Source organism: Suricata suricatta, chromosome 1, assembly GCF_006229205.1.
Source record: "Suricata suricatta isolate VVHF042 chromosome 1, meerkat_22Aug2017_6uvM2_HiC, whole genome shotgun sequence".
Lineage (NCBI taxonomy): Eukaryota > Metazoa > Chordata > Mammalia > Carnivora > Herpestidae > Suricata > Suricata suricatta.
Genome location: NC_043700.1, coordinates 165,472,231 through 165,493,405, shown reverse-complemented (window position 1 = coordinate 165,493,405; position 21,175 = coordinate 165,472,231). Strand labels below are relative to the sequence as shown.

General features: G+C 37.8%; 1 protein-coding gene across 1 annotated transcript in view; it reads left to right on the top strand.

The window, feature by feature from the left end:
• The first annotated feature begins 11,835 nt into the window (after window positions 1–11,835).
• The window catches only part of DTHD1 (death domain containing 1), a 65,388-nt gene continuing 56,048 nt past the window's right edge, over window positions 11,836–21,175 (top strand). The window contains 3 exon segments of the mRNA XM_029947641.1: window positions 11,836–12,106; window positions 14,508–15,123; window positions 19,073–19,400. Of these exon segments, the coding sequence (XP_029803501.1) occupies window positions 11,836–12,106; window positions 14,508–15,123; window positions 19,073–19,400 (1,215 nt within the window).

Genomic DNA, 21,175 nt, shown 5'->3' with positions numbered 1-21,175 from the left:
AATCACTATCAATTGCTTTTAAAACAAGACTAATATTCTTTAGCAATAATAGCATATTTAGAAAAGCGTAGACCTGATTTTCAGACCTGATTTTCAAATAATGCTCTCAGTTCCTTTGTAGGTAGAAGCCAAGAGTTAAAAACGCCCCTCATCTTGTGTTAGATAATACCACAGAGAGTACTTCTAACTTCAGCTTTAGCTTCTGTCTACTGGCTAGACCTATTTAAATTTCTTTAACCTGTTTAATGAGCTCCAAAAATAAATGTATATTATAGAGAAAGCCGAAGCACACTCACTATTTACAGAGAAATGACACAGAGAGGGCATTTATGCAGTATGTGACCTAAATAACCCAAAGCAGGTTTAATTCAATATGGGAACCTGGGATTACAGTGGAGCTGTTATCTGGGTCTATCAGTAATTGTAAAAGCATCCTTAAGCACGATCTTGGATTGTCTGTGTCCTAACAAGAGATGAGTCGTCATGAGAACAGAAATTAATTTACTTTTTAAAAAATGTTTATTTACTTATTTTGAGAGGCGAGCACATGTACATGAGTGGGGGAAGGGCAGAGAAAGATGAAAAGTGAGAACCCCAAGTAGGCTCTCTGCTGACAGCAGAGGCATGGAAGGGTGCCACGAACCATGAGATCATGACCTGAGCCAAAAATCAAGAGTCAGACCTTTAACTGACTTTGCCACCCAGGTGCCCCAGAAGTTAATTTACTCTTGTTTTGTGTTTTAAATTTGTTTTTAAGTTTATTTTGAAAGAGACAGAGATAGCACAAGTGAGGGAGGAGCAGAGAGAGAGAGGGAGACAGAGAATCCCAAGCGGGCTCCATGCTGCCAGCACAGGGCCTGATGTGAGGCTTGAACCCATGAAACTGCAAGACCATGACTTGAGCCCAAATCCAGTTGGATGCTTAACCCACTGAGCCACTCTGGTGCCTGCTTGCTATTTTAAAGTTAAGAAAGTTCCCTTAAAATTGTATAGCTTAATTCTGAATTAAGAAATAAAACAGTAGAAAAATCATGTATTGCTTATAGTGCTCAAAATGACAGAAAGAAGTTCTTGATGATATCACTTAACTGTGCAGACCTAACACAGAGGCTGAGAGGTACAAATGCAGATCCGTTCTTAAGAAAAATTAAGTAATGCTAGTGAGGAAACTCACAGACCTGCCAAGACTCTAGTGCAAATGGGTTTGTCTAAGTGATTTTTGGCAGTAGATTCAAGGCAGCAAGAGAGAAAGAACAGGGAAGATTCGCTGAAAGGGAGGGGCATGTGGGAAAGCATTCCAGAAAGGAGATGCCTGTGATAATTTCATAATATAAATGCCTGTCTAGAGCCGGTTATGGCTGACTTCCTCCGAATCTATTGCCATTCACTGAGATCTTGGGGGTGTCCTAGAACCTGGAGATCAGAACAATAAGGAGGGAAGTGACACCTAAGGAAACGATTCATAATATTTTTTTTCTGATATGGGACATGGTTCGTATCTGTAGGGGATGCACATAATTGAAGACAGAAGTTGAATAATCAGATCAAAGTGTCAAGATAATAATGGTCAAAGACGGAAAAAAAGTTGTGGTTCTGAGGAGTTTAATACTTTCTATTTATACAGTGAATTTTATTTCTGAGCAACAAAAGTACTTGATTGAATGTATGTATTATTGTTCCCCTGGTAATGGTGATACTGTGGTGTCCTGAGGTGGTGTCTTAGCCCATCTATATTCAACTGGAAGAGTTGTAGCATTTCTGAAAAGCAGCAAATCACACATCCCTCAGTATCCTGTCCTTACATTAGAAACAAGCTTCCATGATGTTGAGGGTGTAGTTCATGCTGAAGAACTTGTTTCATGCAAACTTATTTTTTCTGTGTGAAGAATAAGATGTCAATTCCACTTTCAAAGAGGTGAGTCCTTGTATGACACGTCTAGGAATAAGGTCTCTCAGAGATATCATAGAGTGTAGGTGAAGGGTCACTTTGTGGAGCTGAGGTCTAGGATATCACAGTCATTTTCCATTGGTAGATTATGTTATGACTGTCCACAGGAAAGGAGGAAAATGGAAGTGAACTTGGAGGAATATGTAGTTTATATTAGGCTCTTCCCTTTTCTCCTTTCTAGACTTTTCCTTCTTTCAGCTATTTCTTCTTTTTCTTTACCAGAACCACATTCCAAAACTCTAATCGCACCTTGGCAGAAGTCAAGCCATGAGGAAGCTATAGAAGAAACACATTCTAGATACTGGGATACCATAAAGTACGCAGTAACAATGCATCTGGCACACCCTCATTTGAAACTGTCTCCAAAAACTTTGGCAGAGAGGAAACTATCTAGTTTTTATTTCATAAAACTTTACTTCATTAGTTTCATGTCATAGGCTCATGACTGTATAAAGAGTCATAATCTTTACAAACACATCAGTGACTCAACAGAACAGTGTTGTGCAGCTGTAATCCAAACCCTGGTTTTAATTTCAGAGGCCATTAATGCTATTAAAAAAGGAAGTTTTGCTAACCAATAATGGAATGCCTTTAATTACTTTTCAGTTCGAATACAGTGCCTGACACCCTGAACAGACCATTGTCTTTACATAGCTACCATGAACTTGCCAACAAAGACTTTAAGCATTAAACTCCCAGGTATGACAAGGCAACTCAAATTCAGCTATTCTGTAAATGAGTGATAAAGATAGAGAATTTACTTATGAAGCACTGTAACTATATCTGCCAATATGTCTGCCATAGCTTTGCAAATCTGGTGACTTAGCTTAAATCAACTCTTTTAGGAGCGCCTCAGTGGCTCAGTTGGTTACCTGTCTGACCTTGGCTCAACAAGATCTCACAGTCCTTGAGTTTGAGCCCCATGTTGGGCTCTGTGCTGACAGCTCAGAGCCTGGAGTCTACTTAAGATTCTGTATCTCCCTCTCTTTCTGCTTGTCCCCTGCTCAAACTCTGTCTTTATCTCTCCAAAAAATACATAAACATTAAGAAATTAAAGAAACTCTTCTTCTCATCAACACATAAAAATGGCACGAATGAAAGACAAGTTTCAAACCTATAATTAAGTTGTTCTATCACCATTTTTATTGGCATACTTTTTAATGAGTTTTTCAGTTGTTTAAATTCATATGACAATCATTAACAATGAGTTAGTTGTCTATATTGCCCTTATTTGGAGCCCAATTTTTAAAACTTGGGTGAAAAATAAGGTGTTTGTGATTTTTATGAGTTAATTGGGAACATGAACCCTAAGCATGCATTTGACAATTAACAACTTGACAATTTGACAATTAAACAATCATTGAATTGTTTAAAATTATTTTTTAAGACTAGTATGATTTTTTAAAAATAAGAATGTGTGGCTTGTTTATTACGTTTCATCATTGTCTTAATCATCAAACATTTGTTTACCTTCTGCTGTATCTAGAGCTCTGTGCTCCAGATGAAGTATTTGATATTGGGCCATTACCAGGTGGTAATTATTCCACCTGTTTGAGGATCATGCCAAGCCCAACTGACTACTTTTAATTTAAGTTCATTCTTGAACACTTGCCACTGAATTCCAAGCATTTTTGAATGGCAAAATATACTCTTTAGAAAGTCAGTATGTGTTTGTTGTTATACAGTAACTCACTTGATGTGAATATGTTATGCAACTTTAATATTATCACCAAAAACCTGTGTGAATCCAACATTTGGCCTTAGTTATTCTTCAATATATATATCTTTTGGCCTTAGTTCTTTTTAAATATATGTATTTTATTTATATCAAAGTAATACATGCGTATAGTTATTTTTCTTGAGTTTATTTATTTTGAGAGAGAGAGAGCAAGAGAGAGCATGTGTTTGTATGTGTGCTAGTGCATGAGGGGGGAGGGGCAGACAGAGAGGGAGAGAGAGAATCCCAAGCAGGCTGTGCACTATCAGTGCAGAGCCCATCCCTGGGCTTGATCTCAGGAACTATGAGATTATGACCTGAGCTGAAATCAAGAGTCAGATGCTTAATCAATTGAGCCACCCAAGAGCCCCTATGTGTATATAGTTCTTAAAGAATCAATAGCATGACAACAACTTTAAGGAAAAGCAACAGCACTTGCTCATTCTCCTCCCCCCACCTGAAGTACCCAAGTATCAGTCAATGCCTACAGTCAAAGGCCACTAGGAACACACCTATCATTGAATAGGTAGAGATTATTCACTCGTTTCAGTAAAGGAGAACTCACATCATGGGGAGCCATGGAGTATTTAGGTTAAAGAGAATTATAGGGGGGCACCTGGGTGGCTCAGTTAGTTAAGCATCCAGCCTCAGCCTTGGTCATGATCTTGCAGTTCATGGGTTCCAGCCCCATGTCAGGCTCTGTGCTGACATCTCAGAGCCTGGAACCTACTTTGGATTCTGTGTCTCCTTCTCTCTTGCCCTTCCCTCTACTCGCACTCTGTCTCTCTCTCTCTCAAAATAAACATTAAAAACATTTTTATAAATAAAGAGACTTATGGAATTGGGCTTTGGTTATGTGATTTGGGGGAAATTTCTTGCTCTGCATAAGAATTTTTTTAGAAATGGGAATAATTCAGGGTATCTGGGTGGCTCAGTTGGTTAAGCATCTGACCTCAGTTCAGGTCATGAATTCACAGCTTATGAGTTTGAGCCCCTCATAAGGCTCTGAACTGACAGGTTAGCCTTGAGCCTGCTTCAGATTCTGTGTGTGTGTGTCTCTCTCTCTGTCCCATCCCTGCTTGTGCATGCTTTCTCTCTCTCAAAAATAAACAAATAAATATTAAAAAAAAAAAAAAGAAATGGAACAATTCATTCATTGGGTATCCCACTAAATCTTCTCTATAGGGATGGAAGACCAGAGAAATACTAAAGCTTAGTTAGTAGGAAGCAGCCCTCAGTCATATGAACTGAAATAGGGAGATGTTTGGTACTTTGTGGTTAGGTCATTGCTCATATCTTGTCTGTGTTTAGACATGATGGTAGAGTGGTCTTCATTTTGCCTTAATATATTATAGTCAGAGAATGTCCTTGTATGATATTAATGTTCTGTGTGAAATGTTTTGTGTTCAACAGAACACCAGGGTCTAGTGGTGACTGTCAGACCGGTCCCCAGCAGGTGGCCCTGGACTAGCCCTACTACAGGTCAGGAGTTGCTTTCCTCTCTCCTGCATCACATTCAATTCTTTAGCAGTTTCTTCTCAAACTTACCTCTATATTCTTAAGTATTGGTATCCTCTTACTCTGGAATTTTTGATTTGTTTTTAAATATTTGACTTCCTGTTATAGAAATAAGACTTTTGTTCTCTTATCTATCCCGTTTATACTCATTCTCTACATACCTGTCTCCCTTTCCCCATCCTGTTAATGCACTGATATCACCAGTGTTACTTAAAAGTAATTATGGTTATTTTTCTTTTTATGACAATGTAAATATTATTCAGAGCAGTATTGAATAGTATACTATGATTATATATTCTTTCCTTAGGACTTAATTTTATCAATTTTCTCACTTTATTTTGTTTGCTCCGCTACCAATAATTTCCCCCCTAAATTCCCCAGAATTGCAATACTTTTCTTTGAATGGTTAAAACATCAGATAGTTCTTTAGTTCCATTTTTCCCTTGCAGGCTGCCCTCCTGGAGGCTCAGATGACTGAAAGACCCAGGAGCTTTTTTTTTTTTTTTTTTTTTAAATAAATCTCTGCACTCAACCTGGGGTTCAAACTTACAACCCCAAGACTGAGAGTTGTGTGCTGCACCAACAGAGCCAGCTGGCATTCCTGGACAAGGAACTCTTGAAGCCTATGGCATTGCTGTAACATTGCAACTTCCTTTTAAGCATTTAATTTGTCCCTCTCTTTGCTGGCTTTTCTATTTCCCAAGACTTAATCCCTCTGTTAACTCTGTTACTTTTGATGGACACAACCCCTAGTAACTTCCCAAGAAAGTGTATACAGGAAGCAAATTTTTTGTTACGTACATACCTGATAATGCCAGCCCACTCTCCCCACCCCTGTATACTTAAAAAAATATTTTCTTATTTTTTCCAGCTTTATGTAGGCGTAACTGATGAAATCATTAGCCGGTAGTGACTGATTTAAACTCCAGCCCTTCTCCCCTTTCTGAAGAGAGGATTATGGGGGGGGGGAATGAAAGTTTCAACCCTCCAGTCTCCTGGTTCAACCCCCTCACAACCGGTCCTCCTCCAAAGGGCTATCCTATAGCCACTTCATTAATTTAACAATAAATTGTTACTGTTCTCACCGCTTAGGAAATTTTAAAAGTCTTAGTAGCTCCTGTCTAGAAATGGGGCCTAAAACCAAACATACATTTCTTATTATAAATCACAGTATCACAATACTGCAATATGATTATCACCATAACGTTAGCCAATCCTTCCATCCCATCACGTAATTATCATTTCTTTTTTGTGTCCCTGCACACTTGCATGATAGTTTGGGGAAAACAGAATTCTAAATTACAAAGAGGTTTCTCCCTGAATATTAAAGTCCCAACTCTGTTATTTCCTAGGTCTCCATGTTGCTGTTGAGAAGTTTAGTGCCTTTTGATTTAAATGTGCCCCTTTCCCTCTTTGGAGGCTATTAGGATCTTCATCCTTGGTAGTTTGAATATTCATTATGCCATGACTAGTTATGACCTTTTTTTTGCATGTATTGTTCTGGGCCCTTTCAATCCAGAATATGAATTTCTTCAGTTCTGGGAAACTTTCTTGAATTATTTCATTGACAATTTATTTCCTTCAGTTTTCTTTCTCCAGGGAATATATTATTTGGACCACCTGGATGGAACCATTATTGTTCCTTAACGTCCTTTTTTCCTTCTTCTCTCTTTGTCTTTTTGTTTGAACTTCCAGGCAATTTCCTCAACTATTTATTCCTTCCCCATATACCAGTTTGAAAAACTCCTGTTTGTTATCCTATTTTCATTTCTGTGAGTTTTTTTCTCATTGTCCAAATGTTCCTTTTTTTAGAAAATCTTTTTATTTGTTTTGCTTCATAGATGCATTATGTTCTCTAATCCCCGACTCTAAGGATGCTAATTTTAGATATAGTTGATATTTTCTCCTCTTTCCTGTGTTAGCTCTATTTTCTCAAGCTCTTTATTCATGTTTGCTTCAGCATCTAACGTCATATCAGAGCCTTTTTCAAATGCCTGACTCCCTTGTCTATTACTCCATTCTTAAAAGTGAGGCATTAGGAGAACTTTTAGAAACTTTTTATGCCTTAGTTGGGGTTTATGACTGGATGCTTCACTGTTGATGTGGCAGGGGCGTTGGGGGGCGCAAAGAGGACTAGAAGTTTCACTATTAACAGATTTTTCTCTTTGGATGTTCAGTTACTCTAGAGAGGAAACCTCTGATCTTTTGCCTGAGAGGTTATGCTTGCAGGCCCCTGTTCTTGGACCTGAGCAGAATGGTCCTGTGGGACCTCACTATTTAACTTTGTCAGATTTCACTTAACCCTTGCCATCATAGCACTTCCTTCCAGCTCTTGGTGAGGCCCAGGCTTCCCACCTTCCTGCTGCCGTTCCTTCACAGAGAAAGTCTCTAGCTCCTGATGTGTGGGAGAGAGATTTACCTGGCTATTTGGAACAGAGGAAGGGGTTTAGGAATCTACCTGTTCCCCAAACTGAGTTTCAATAAAAACTAGCTTATGTTCCCCCCTTCACTCTCACTGTCAGATGTCTCTAATTTCTGGTACCTTCTGCGATTCCATGGCAAGAACTGGCCTTCTTCCCCCGCCCCCGCTCCATGCTCTCTTTGCTTGGTTAAGTCTTTTACCTGGTCCATCTGCCTGTGATCTTCTCAAAGTGTGTTGACACCTTTTATCTACCACAGTGTCACCCATTTTCTCTGTCCTTTAGGGTTTGTATAACTCTTACCCTCTTCAGTGGCATTTTGGGAGAAAGAAGAGATACAATATGTATCTAACCTACATTGTTTAACCAGGAGCCTTAGCTTAGAATTTTACTATTTATTTTTTAAATACTTTTAAAAATTGATAAGCACACTGATAATTCTGTAACAAATGATTGAGGGAAGCAAAAACAAAAACAACTACTTTTCCTTTTTCTTCCCATACATCATGCAGTTGTATGAGCTTGTCCTAATAAGATAAAAGATGAACAGAAATTCAACAAGAGTTTTCAAATGGGGCAAATTTAGTCTGTGTTCACTGCATCAAATCTCTGATGGAGCCAACTACAGACACTCAAAGAAAATAACAAAATCAGGTAACAGGGCTTATAATAGTGAGTCAGAGTCCCTCACGCCTATGTAACTCTTTTGCTTACATCTGACTTATCAACCATTACTCACTCTAAATTCTGTGGAAAGTACCCACTTTATCACACTTCAAACTATGTTGTCCTCACCTCCTGATTAGCGCCAACAGGTTGTTTAGTCCATTGGAGAGTTTTCTTTCTTGGTTAGTAGACAAGTGACCATCCACTTCACTTGAATTTCATCTCTACTCACTGCAATGCTTTTAATGTTAAGGACAACTGTTGCTTTTCAACCACATAATCCTGTGTAGAAATTGAAGGCTGCATACTAGTTGCTTTAATGTTAGTGGGAGCAAAGAGTTCTCAGTAAAGAAAGTAAAAGAAAGTCTTAGTAGTGATAATAGCTAGTAGCCACAGTGAAGATGCTAATCAAATGTTAAACCCACCAAGATAAATGTAGTTAGTGTCCGTGGGTGTCACAAATCTTGATTAAAAATGTCAGTTTTTTTCCATGGTTAGTGACTTCACTTAATTGAAAACAAGATGCAGGAACATGTAAATGCTTGTTTTAACTAGTAAATGTAGCAATGGCCGGTGGTAGGTCTGACTTTGCAAATATTACATGTTCTTGGGAAGCCAGACAGAGAACAAGTTTGGACTTGAGAATAGCAAATGTCGATGAGACTGAAGATAAATGTTTTTTGTTCTGCTCTTTTTTTAATCCCCTTGCCCTGAGAAAGAAATTTCCCACATATCTAGAAGGAAAATAAAATGTATATCGGTCCAATGTTCAGCATTTCACTATCAGTTTTATTTAACACTTAAAATGTGCATAGTGTAAATCTCCGTTGATCTCTTCTACCTCCAGGGACTTATCTGTCACCTATTTGCCGATGATATTCAAATATGCCATTACTGTTATTTTTTAATTTCCAGTACATTTCAAAGAATTGTCCTAAACTATCTCAAATTCAGCATATCCAAAATTAAACAACTTATCTACTCATGCAGTCTAACGTTCTTCCTAAACTCCTTAATTCATTGAATTGTTTTGCCATCTATTTGGTCATCTCACCTAAAATGTTTTAGCCTCATTCTCTATCCAAGCACAGTGATTGCACCAATGGCCAATAAATATTTCTCAAATAAATGAATGAATGGATTTTCAATATTTTCGATCCCTCTCCCTCTAATGATTTCGTGAGTTCAAGTCACTTGACTTCAAACCCCCTCTCAAGGTATCCACTTCCCTTGTCCACACTGTTGCTGCTCTAATATAGGTCCTCAAGCCTTCTGCCTCCTGGGTCTCTACCAGCTGTGTCTGCAGCACAACTTTGGTCATGTATTTTTTTCTGATGTTTATTTTTTAGAGAGAGGGAGAGAGAGAGAGAGAGAGAGAGAGAGAGGATGGGACAGAGAGAGAAGGAGACAGAATCCCAAGTAGGCTCCAGGCTCAGAGCTGTCAGCACAGAACCCAAGGTGGGGCTCCAACAAATGGACCGTGAGATCATGACCTGAGTCGAAGTCAGACGCTTAACTGACTCAGCCACCTGGGAGCCCAATATTGGTCATATTTTTAACTTGGCTTAAAAATAGTTAACTTCTCTCTTTTGCCTGCCAAACAAAATTCCAACTTCTTTTCCTGACTCTTCTCAATTATTAGAATCTTCCTCATCACTTCCTCTGACTTGTTTTTGAATTTTTCTCTAAAGCCAGGCTTTGCCATGTTTGATCACACTGGGTCATTTTATGCCTCCAGGCCTTTGATCACGTGATTATTTCCTACCCTGGAATATTCCTTTTCTCTGTCTTCTAGCCTGCTCAAGTCCAGACCATCTTATAGCTCCTAATCCAAACACCTCCCAGGCTTCTAATTGGAATTATGTTTTTACTCCTCAAAGCTTGCATCATCTTTTCATGTACATGTCTGCTCTGCCTCTCAACCACTCTGGGCTGCATTTTCATAATGCTAGGCATCAGCCCCTCTTCCAAGTCCAAAAAGGCCCTAATGCCAGCACTTCGTGCCCAGTCCACAGTAAATGCTGTAGTAAGTTTTCAGAATTGGCATTGAATTAAGGCCATTTTATACACTATTACTGAGGATTCAATACATATTTCAGGAGTTAAAGGCAAAAAGAGGTAAAGAAAAGAAAAGAAAATTGAAGCAGAAGGTGTTTAGTATTGAGAAGAAGGTGAAAAATATTAAAACAACGTAACCCATGATGTATGAACTTATATCTCAAAAAGGAATCACCTTTTCAGCGAACAGAGCTTCACAGAGCCCCACTCTCTCCACCACCCCAACACCATGCTTCATGCGTCTCCTTTTCTTTTCCTGCAGACTCTTCAAACCACAGGGCACATGGGCCCTGTGGTATTCATTCTTCATTCACTGGGTTTTGCTTCCCTATCTGGACTTCCAGATATCATGAGTGTGGCTCCAAGAATCCCAATGTCTGAAGAGAAAATGTGATGGCTTGGGGAGAAGCAGTCTGGTCCTCCCTTTGGAAAGCTTTCACGTCATTTCAGTACCTCCAAGAGAACGTGAATATGAGATGCACCGCCCTCTCCAGGTGCTGTGTTCTCCCTAATGAGGGATTGGAGAGGAGGAAGCAGATGGTACTGGGTTCCTCTGCGCACCTCCTGGTTCTCTTGTATCAAGTCCTGTATTGCAATGGCCTCATACATAACGTGGCACCCAAGAGGTCAGTAGTGTTGAGAACCTGTTGTATCTGAATTTTAATTTTACATGGTGAAGAGTCCTCGCTAGTTCAGAGAAAGCCACTCTTCAGGATTGCTTTATTTTAGTGAAGGGGCATTTTATCTAATTACAGAGAAATTATCACAGAGGAAACTGGCCAGGCCCCTGTCTCAATCTCACTACAGACTTGCTGAATAAAAAAGCACTAATTAGATTTACCTAACCAATGGTAATAGATGTACTCTAGCAAAGGATTCTGTTTTTAAAACTCTTTATTATAAAAAATATATAAATATATGCTAATGAGAGAGAATTTTAAAACCCCTCTGTGTAACCACATCCAGTTTCAACAATTAAGTAATAGCCCATCTTAATTCATCTTGACACGACTCTCACATGCTTAGATTGTTTTGCAACAATTCAAACATCATATTATTTCACTCATAAGTATTTTTAATGATCACATAGGAAACTTATTGGCAATACTGTTAAACAGTTTACCTTTATTTAATAAAGTTCTTATCCCACCACAGAATCTATATTTTGTTGTCTCAAGACTTTAGAGGCATATATGGCTTCTCATATACATATTGAATGTGTAAAACTTACATAGGGAGTGGGATTGTGTGAGCTAGCCCTACCCTGTGATTAATCTCTTCTGTACACAATGGCAGCCAGGGTGTGGGAACGCCTCTTCTCTGGTCACCTAGTAACTTTTCACTGGTCAACAAGAAGCTGAATAAACTATTATATTGCGAGAAAGTGCTTGGCTAGCTGACTTGGATCATCTCCTAGATTTTAAGAGAAGTTCCATCGCCAAGTTTGAATTTGCTAAACCTTTAAGACTTTGCAGGCAGAAAAGAAGTGTTCCACTCTTGGAGCATAAATGGATTCAGAAGACATGGGCTCAGGTAAACTAGGCCAAATATTGAAGCAGATTTGGAGACAACATTTGATGCTAAAACAGGCCTTCCTGGGTGACAACCAGTGTGAAGGGGCTGGTGGGGCCACTTGGATAGCTACAGTGGTCTTTCTGGGTCAAGAGCTCAGTGGGGCCCTTCACCAACTCTTGGAGCACACTGCAGGGACTCTGCGCTCCACCTGCCAGCAGCTGTACGTATTGCTTGACAAGGAGAATCAGTGTATCTGGAAACAAGGCAAGTGTTTTTTTTTATTCTTCTAAGAAATGTTGATTGGGTAGTCACTTTGAGAGGTACTAAGGAGCATGCAAAGAAGGCTAAGACAGAGCCTTGTCCATAAGGGACTATCAATATAATCAGGGAAATAAGGTAAGACAAATGCATAAGTGAAAGGGATATCAAGGCCAGTCCCACTAAAGACATACAAAGGAAGTACATTAGGACATCAGAAGCAAGCAAGATTCCATTTTTAGAATGGGAAATTTGGAATTTTGCTAGATCAAATGCTGTATTTAAACTGAAGCTTAGGGGCCCCCGGTGGCTCAGTTGGTTAAGTGTCCAACTTTGCCTCAGGTCATGATCTCACAGTTTGTGAGTTCAAGCACTACATCAGGCTCTGTAGTGACGACTCAGAACCTGGAACCTGTTTCAGATACTGTATCTCCCTGTTTCTCTGCCCCTTCCCCACTTGTGTTCTGTGTCTCTCTCTCTCTCAAAAATAAATAAACATAAAGAAAATTTAAACTGAAGCTTAAGGAATGAATTGGATTCATACAGCTAGAAATGAGAAATCTTGAAAAAGCATTCCAGGCAAGGGTATTATTAACAGGATGCACGATTAAGAGTAGAAAAATTGGGGTACTCAGGTGGCTCAGTCGGCTAAGCATTCAACTTCAACTCATGTCATGATCTCATGGTTCATAAGTCTGAGCCCCACCTTGGGCTCTGTGCTGACAGCTCAGAGCCTGGCGCCTGCTTCAGATTATGTGTCTCCTTCTCTCTCTGCCCTTTCCCCACTCATTCTGTCTCTCTCTCTCAAAAATAAATAAACATTAAGAAAAAAAACTTTTAAGTAGGAAAATATTCCTACTTTGAGGAAGAACAAGCAGTTTTCCTATATTAGAATATGGTGAAGTTCTATTTGTAGAATTATTTGAGCTTGAACCCATTAATTGTAAAACACTAGAAAGACGGGGTGGGCTGGACTATAGAATTGGACATCCCCCTACACACTGAGAGGTGAGAAGTTCTTGGGAATAGTTCCAGTTATGGATGCTGAGAAGTGTGACAGGAAGAACTTTGTATCTGATGAAGATGATCTCAGACAACAGTTACTCTACATAAGATAATGGGTGGTATCATGAAATCCAACTCTAAATAATGTAGTGTCAAAGTAAGTGGGCAGGTCTCATAAATCAGGAATCCAGGGCAGATAATGTTAAGAAATTATCTAGAAGGCAGATGGTAGGCTTTGGGGAAATCTGCCCAAAGGCAGTATGACCTAGACAATGGCAGCTGGAGCTCCTAGCCAGGACTCTAGTCTCTAAAGTGAACTGAATATGGTTTTAGGCAACATATCAAGACAAATGCTTATTCATGGAACATGACAAGGACACAGCTACCAGAATATTAGATTGAAATAAAGGTGGTCTTCGGTACCAGACAAAAACATAAGTTCTCAGAATTGGAGACCAAAGATAAACCTTGATTTGTAAAAGGATGATTTAATGATGATTCTTAAAATACTGACCTATATATGAGGATGTAAATTACATATTCCTTAGTTCAGAATTGAATTCTAAAGACTGGAGAGTTGCTAAGCCTGCAAGAAGCGACCATGTGACCTCAGCTGTGAGCTGTGACTTCAGAGGAGGGATGCACAAAGAAGAGAATGGTAGGACATGAGAATGGAATAAGATTATTTTAGATGAGATCACAAGGAGGGTTGACACCAGTGTGAAGAGGTTTGACTTGGCTTAATAGTCCTTGAGTAGCTAATGCAGGTTCTAATCAGAGAATCAGAATTGGTACAATTAAAGGTATTCTTTGGAAGCCTAATTAGAAAACTGTAAATGATCACAAGCTCAACAGAAAGAATAGAATAGAATAGAATACCTAAACACGTATAGTATCTGCACCAATAAAAATAATGTAGCTATGGCACATACATAACTCAAGTCTCATCTGAAGTGTTTTGCTGAATTTCAGGCAAATAATTATACGTGGATCATTGATAAACAATATAGTACATTCAAAGGAGAAGGAGTAAGTCTTAAAATCATACGATATCATCAAGGAATGATTGAGGGAAATGTTGACTTCAGTTGAATAGTTTTGTGACTGTGTAGGGGAGATCATGGTTCTGCCTCCAAATATTCAAAGAATTTTCATGTGCAGAAGTTACTGGACTTGCTCTTTGCCACTACAGCAAAAAGCAATTTGTCCCAATTCCTAGATGTGTTAAAAGAGTGACAATTGTACAAATGACTTCTCCTTTAGGAGGGAGGAGAGAGGCTTAAATGCTTGGTAAGGGTCTTGGAAGGTTTCTAAGGTTATACTGCCATATCTCACTGGAGAAATATAATTTGGTTCAGCTTTGTATTTTATTCTTTTTATGTATCTATGTGTGTGTGTATAGAAATGTCTACTTTCATAGACTGCCTCATGAAAATAAATGAATATTTGGGGAGCACTGCTACACTTCTGAAGGAAGAAGAAAAAAAGATGTGTAATTTATGCGGCATGCATGATGAATGTACCCCACTGCAGACAATGTCCACCATTCACGATATCAAAGCAGCAGACATTGCTGCAGGAGAGGAACAGAATGTCATAGAAACAGCTACTGTCTCTTCCACAAATGGAGAGCAAAGTCATTACACGAACCAGGTCCAGTTAAAAAAAAATAAAGCACATATGAGTTCAGCCTTAGTGGAAAAAGAAAACAATACATCATTGAATGAAGATATAACAGAGCAAGAGGAGTCACAGAACAAAATGTTCCCAGATAATGTAGAAAATGAAGATGATAAACAAATAGAACACATGACTGTTGAGAACATAAATGGCAACAGGGAAGAGATGCATGACATAATCCAGACAACAGAAAGAGAAATACAAGAGACCTCAGAAAACCAAAGAGAAGAGATTACCACATCCTCAATAACATGTGACATCTCCAGCAAATATCTGAATAGTCTTCTTTCCAATGATTCAGAGAGTCTAAACCAAAAGAATAACATAATGGAAAAGGAGTAAGTAAATGTAATGTGAGTGGTGCTTGTACAATGTCTATTGATATGTGTGCTTCTATAGTTATTATACATAGTATTTATACATGACTAGAATTTTATATTTCCCTTTAGATCATCTCCAAAAACTATTGCACATTAATAATTCAGTTTAAATTACTCAGTAAAATTTATATGGCAGCTATTATTTATATGTTTCTTAAAAGGAAAGAAGAGTTGACTATATATGGAAATAGTTTAAATGAACAATTGTCCAGAACATGAACAGTCTTCCCAATCACTACTCTTTCAATTGTAATAAGAAGAAACTAGGAGACTACAGGTAGTTCATATACTGGAAACACATTTTGTAGCCTCAGATTTATTTTAATTATACCCTCAAATAAATCCTCACATTTATTTTATTTATAAATTATCATAAATTCTTTTAAATGTTTTTTTTAAATTTATTTTTGAGAGAGAGCGAGGGACAGCATGAGCAGGGGAGAGTCAGAGAGGGAGACACAGAATCCAAAGACAGGCTCCAGGCTCTGAGCTAGCTATCAGCACAGAGCCCGATGCAGGGCTTGAACCCATGAACAGAGAAATCATGAGATCATGACCTGAGCCGTAGCCAGATGCTCAACTGACTGAGTCACACAGGTACCCTAATTATCATAAATTCTTAACCTCTGTCTGTAGTCTCTAGGGCCCATGGGTAAGCTTTAAACAGGTTTTAAAACTGAGTGTATATTTTCACACCTATTTTATCTCCTTGGAGATGGTCTAAAACTTTTACTAGATTCCCAAAGAGCCCATGACATCTGAAAGAATAAAAGTGGAAATTGACTGATATATTTCATGAATTGTCACCCCTATAGAAGGGCATAATAATCCCTTTTTGTCCAAATAAAATAAAATATTCACAAGCCCTAGTTTTATAGCAGATATCACATCCTTGGAAGGCAATGGAGAATAATGAAAACAATCATTGCTTTGGGAATCAGACAGACTTAACATCTTATATCCAGTTTTTTTACAGAATAGTTTTGTGACCCTGGGCAGCTTGCTTCATCTCTTAGCCTTAATTATATATACTTGCTGGGATTATTTGTTAAGGTCAAGAGAGAAAATCACTCAAAGCGCGTAGCACTGCACCACTTTGTAGATGCTCGTGCTGACCTAAATGTTAGTATGTAGTTGATTTCACTCTCAACAACCCTCACTTTCTCTACCTCTCACGCTCTTCCAACCTTCACTTAACCTCTCTCTGCCATGATGTGTGGTGTTCTTTTCAGGTGTACGATACCATTTCCAGGACAGCACCACAACTAGGTCTAGGGTCTCAAGCAACTCATTTTGCTACTTTGATCTTACCTATCTCATCCTTAAAATGAAGAAGTTGAATCAGGTTAAGTGTAAGGTCCCTATGGGGCTCTGGGAATCTAATGAATTTTATAGATGTCATAGGAGAGCGTTCAATGTATGAAAGACCCTCATAGTTTCAAAGAATTACTGCCCCTGCAAAACAATTATTAAGTTAGTTAATATGTGGTTACCCATTTCACTGAAGAAAAAGGTTAACACTTCATATTCTTACATTCAGAAATGACTCAAAGCATCAACTAATGAGTCACTGCTGAACACTCCCTCTAACACCTCTCCTAGGTGTTCCCTAGTTAGTGATTTCCTCTTCATAGCATCCAAACCAATTGTGCTTGGTTTGCATATTTATAAAGATGACTACTCCTTTCAATCCCTCAGGCTAGGAAGCCATCAGACTACTTAAAATATGTCTGTCATAAACAAAATCTTGCCAGAAATCTGTGGTGATTCCTCGCTGGATAGCTTTCTGTAAGAAATCGATCTCTTCTGTGGTCTTTGTCCTAAAATGCATAGACTCAAAGGGAAACAAGACTAAAATAAACCAATCTGATTATTTTAGCTGCTGGACTAGATCTATTTGATTAAACTAGAGGAAATGGAAACATTTATAGGTCTCTTCACTCACTTCTTCTGTCAGTCTTCTAGAAGAATGTATGCAGATAGTTTCCAGGGCACAGAAGAGAATCATTTTTGAAGTTACACAAGGCTGAGTCACTGTATTCTCTATTAAACAATTCTGAAATTGTCTTTCATTTTCTGAAGTACCATTATTACTCTCATCAGAGAGTGTACAAACAGACCAATGTACTGGGTAATTTCCTTCTAACTTTACAGGTTCAGAATTATAAATATAAAAAAGCTTCCTTGCAATTTCAACATGTTTTGGTTTACATATCTATGTTAAATGGCACTATAAAATTTAATCTACTATTAATTGAAAAATAGTTAAAACCTGATTATTCTAGAACTGGATATGAATGCTGCATTTTATATTGATCCTCTTGTTTATCTTTCACATTGACAATATTTCAGTCATTTCACTGATAAGAAATGAGAAATGACAAGAAGAGGAGAAACTACAGTTGGTAATTTTAATGTTGAGACCTAGCATTTATTGAGCACACATTTTATGCTAACCCCCTTTTATAAGAAGGTTAAATATTTTATCTCATTGCATCTTTACACCATTGTGAATTAGGTATTGGTTTCAGTAATCGTTAAAGAAGCCAGTGCTTTGGAGTGATTTGAAAATATTATGTCAGAAAGTGTGGGCATTTGTACTATAGATAGATGGATTCTTATTAGTTCTGGAACTTACCATTGGAATAATTTTCAACAAGTAAAATTTTCTAAGCCTCAGTTTCCTTACCTGTAAAAGGTGATGACAGTAGTAATCTGCCTGACCTCCTAGTGTAAGGATTAAATGAAACAACTGTGAGGACCCCTGACTGGCTCAGTAGGCAGAACATGCAACTCTTGAGCTTGGGGTTGTGAGTTTGAGCCCCACGTTGGGTGTAAAGATTATTGAAAAATAATAAAATCTTAAAGAAGAAACAATGTGTGGCCTAAAATTTGGCCCATAGAGAGTACTAACACATTAGCTATTTTAATAATAATTAGTGATATTTGGGGCACCTGAGTTGCTTAGTTTGTTAAGCATCAGACTTGGTTTTGGCTCAGGCCATATCTCACAGTTCCTGGGTTCAAGCACCATGACCGGTTCTATGCTGGCAATGCAGAGCCTGCTAGGAATTCTTTCTCTGTCTCTCCCTCTGCTGCCCCCCTCCCTCAAAATAAATGAACATTAAAAAAATTATTGTTGACATTTAAGACCAAGTGAATAGTAAGTGAGTGATCTCAAATTTGAATTTGAATGTTTAAGATTCTAAAATCTTTGCCAAAGGTGATGGTTATAAAAAGCAAGAGTATAACAAATGGTCAAAGTAAGCATTTGTGTTGATTCTTTGAGGATTGTAAATATTCTGCTTCTAATTACCTTAATTAATCATAAGTTCACAGGACTTTTGTACCTTTCTCAGTTTTTCGAAAAAACATAATAAACATCATCATTTGGTGTAATGTGTTTGGGTAATTCCAATATCAGCTATGTATTTATATATGTATTTATTTCCTTCCCTTAAATTTAGTAAATGATTCAGGTATAGGTACTTGGTTTATCAAAAAGCAGTAGCAATCTTCAGATTCATGTTGTAAAGTGAACAAAACTGAGAAATCAATTACCTAAATAATAATGGTAATGTCAACAATAACAATAGTAACAATAGCTAATAGGTATAATACCGACTATGTAACGCATAGCTTTTTAGTTACTTAGTATATGATAGTTTATTTAATTCTCACAGACTTCTTATGAGACAGGTATTATTTCATTACCATTTTACAGTTGAATAAACTGAGGCACAGAGAGATTGAGTATTTTGCCAAAGGTTACAGAGTCAGGAAGTCGAAGAATTGGGACTCACACCAAAACAATGTGCATCTTGAGCTCGTGCTCTTTATGCATTTAGCTATACAGTACACAAATTAAATAATTGCAAAACTTATGTCTTTTTTTCTTTCCTGAAAGGTATTTTGATATGCTGAGTGATACCAGCTCCCAAGTGTCTTGTTACATTACAGCACCATCACATGTTCTACAACATCTAGAATGCCGGATAATGAATAGCATGAGTTCTTTAATAGTGAGTGATAATGAAGAGTTGGTCAGTAATGTCATCATTGTTGAGTGCTCAGATATGGAAAAGAAAATTCCATTTCCAATATGCATTGCAATTCCATTTACTGCACGTTATAGAGGAAATTACAGAGACATCATGGTTAAAGTGTCTGACGTAAACCTTCAATCAAGTTACTTAACCCCAAACTCACGGGAAGGAGGGAGAGGAAGTTACAAGGTTGGTAAATCCTTGGCTATATCTACAGTTACTCTAATAAATATTAGTCAGACTACCAGATCGTGTGTGGATATGTAATTGCTCCATCAGTAATAAGTAGAAAGACTGATTAGGTTAACACCAGTGTATTCATGATATTTTTTGCTATCTGTAAAGACAAAAGAAAAGCAGAAGTTGGCCAAACTTCGGAATGAAAAACCTGGGTCCAGGATCTAGCAAATATATTTTCACCTGGGAAAGAAAACCAAAATCATGGCTTCATCAGCTTCATGCCTTGGACTAGCATTAGACGAACATTTCTAATGTGATGGACCTTTGTCTAAGTTTAAGAAAGTTGGTATTCCCTGATAACATTAGTTTTATTTTTATCATTCATCAGTTGGGAAAATATGTAAAAAATGAATAATTGCGTGTGTGTGTGCATGCCTTGAGATAGTTTTTAAGTGTATAAACTGTTATTTGTTTATACACATATGGCAGTATGTGTGGTAGTTAAATGTGGGTTGTGGAGGAAGATTGGCTGGTTTGAAATCTGGTTCCTATCCCTTCTTGCTATGTTAGTGTGGGTAAATTATGTGACCTTGCCATGATTCCATTTCTTTATTCGAAAAATGAACACAATAATAGTGTCTACCCGATCGGCTTCTAGGGATTAAATGAGTAAATCCACCTAAGATAATAGGAAGCCTATAAACATGTGTTAGGAGTTAATAAATTAGACTTTACTGTAATAACTCTGAGCTTCTCTACCATCCTGTTTCAAAGACAGAATATAACAATTGTTAAATGAAGTTGATAGGAATTAAGGTTAAAGATTTTTCTGTGGGAAACCAAATTTGCTTTTAAACAAAATATTGTCTTTTTAGCTTTATGTAAGTTGTCATTATTTGAAGATGAGGGCAAGGAATAAATGTTTAAAAATTCCATAGAACAAGAAATTTTTTATAATACATGTCTTCTTTTTCTGATTTGTGACTTTTCTGAGTTACAAAGTTATGCAGTAGAATATGAAAGCTAAGCTTGCTCTAATTATATATTCCAATTCATGTCTCTAATACATTTTATATTTAGTCTAGGAAGACTGTATGTAAATAGTTTGGTCAGCATTGCTCTTGTCTGTGGCTTTTTAATCTTGACCAGTCTATGTGACTGATATTATAAAAGCAAAAACTGTTGATAGTACATGTGCCCTACAAGATGTTTAGTAAATGGATAATCAAAGCAAGAAGGAAATCAAAATACAAGGACCGTTACCTACTAAAAATATAAAAGCATATGCTTTTTACAATTTTCCAATGGTAGTTATCCCCATTCTTAGCTCAAAAATTTTAAACTCTGGAGTCCTTCCAAAATTTTATGTGGGTCATCCGACATTTAAGAATTCTAATTCTAGAGTCAGATAAACAAACCATCATCAGATTTCTGTTGGTGGCAACTCCCTTGCTTAAACACACTTCCGGTTCCCAGCATCTGCCAAATGTGCACAAAATGCACAACCGCCACCACCAGTTCTGGGAAGACTTTTCTTTCCTACTTCTCACCATTTTCCCTTCAGCCAATGAGGAACACTCATCCTACCCTGAATTTTCCCAATGATGGATTCATGACGTGATGTTGTGAAATGTCTTCCTCAGTTTTCAAATGATAGATTTTCTGTTGTGAGTGTCCCTGAAATGTTTGTGCGTGTGTCTGCACAATTATCCACTTGTGCTGGGGCGGAGCCGGACTGGAATCTGGGGACACATGAATAGACCAAATTACTTTTAAGCCTGCCA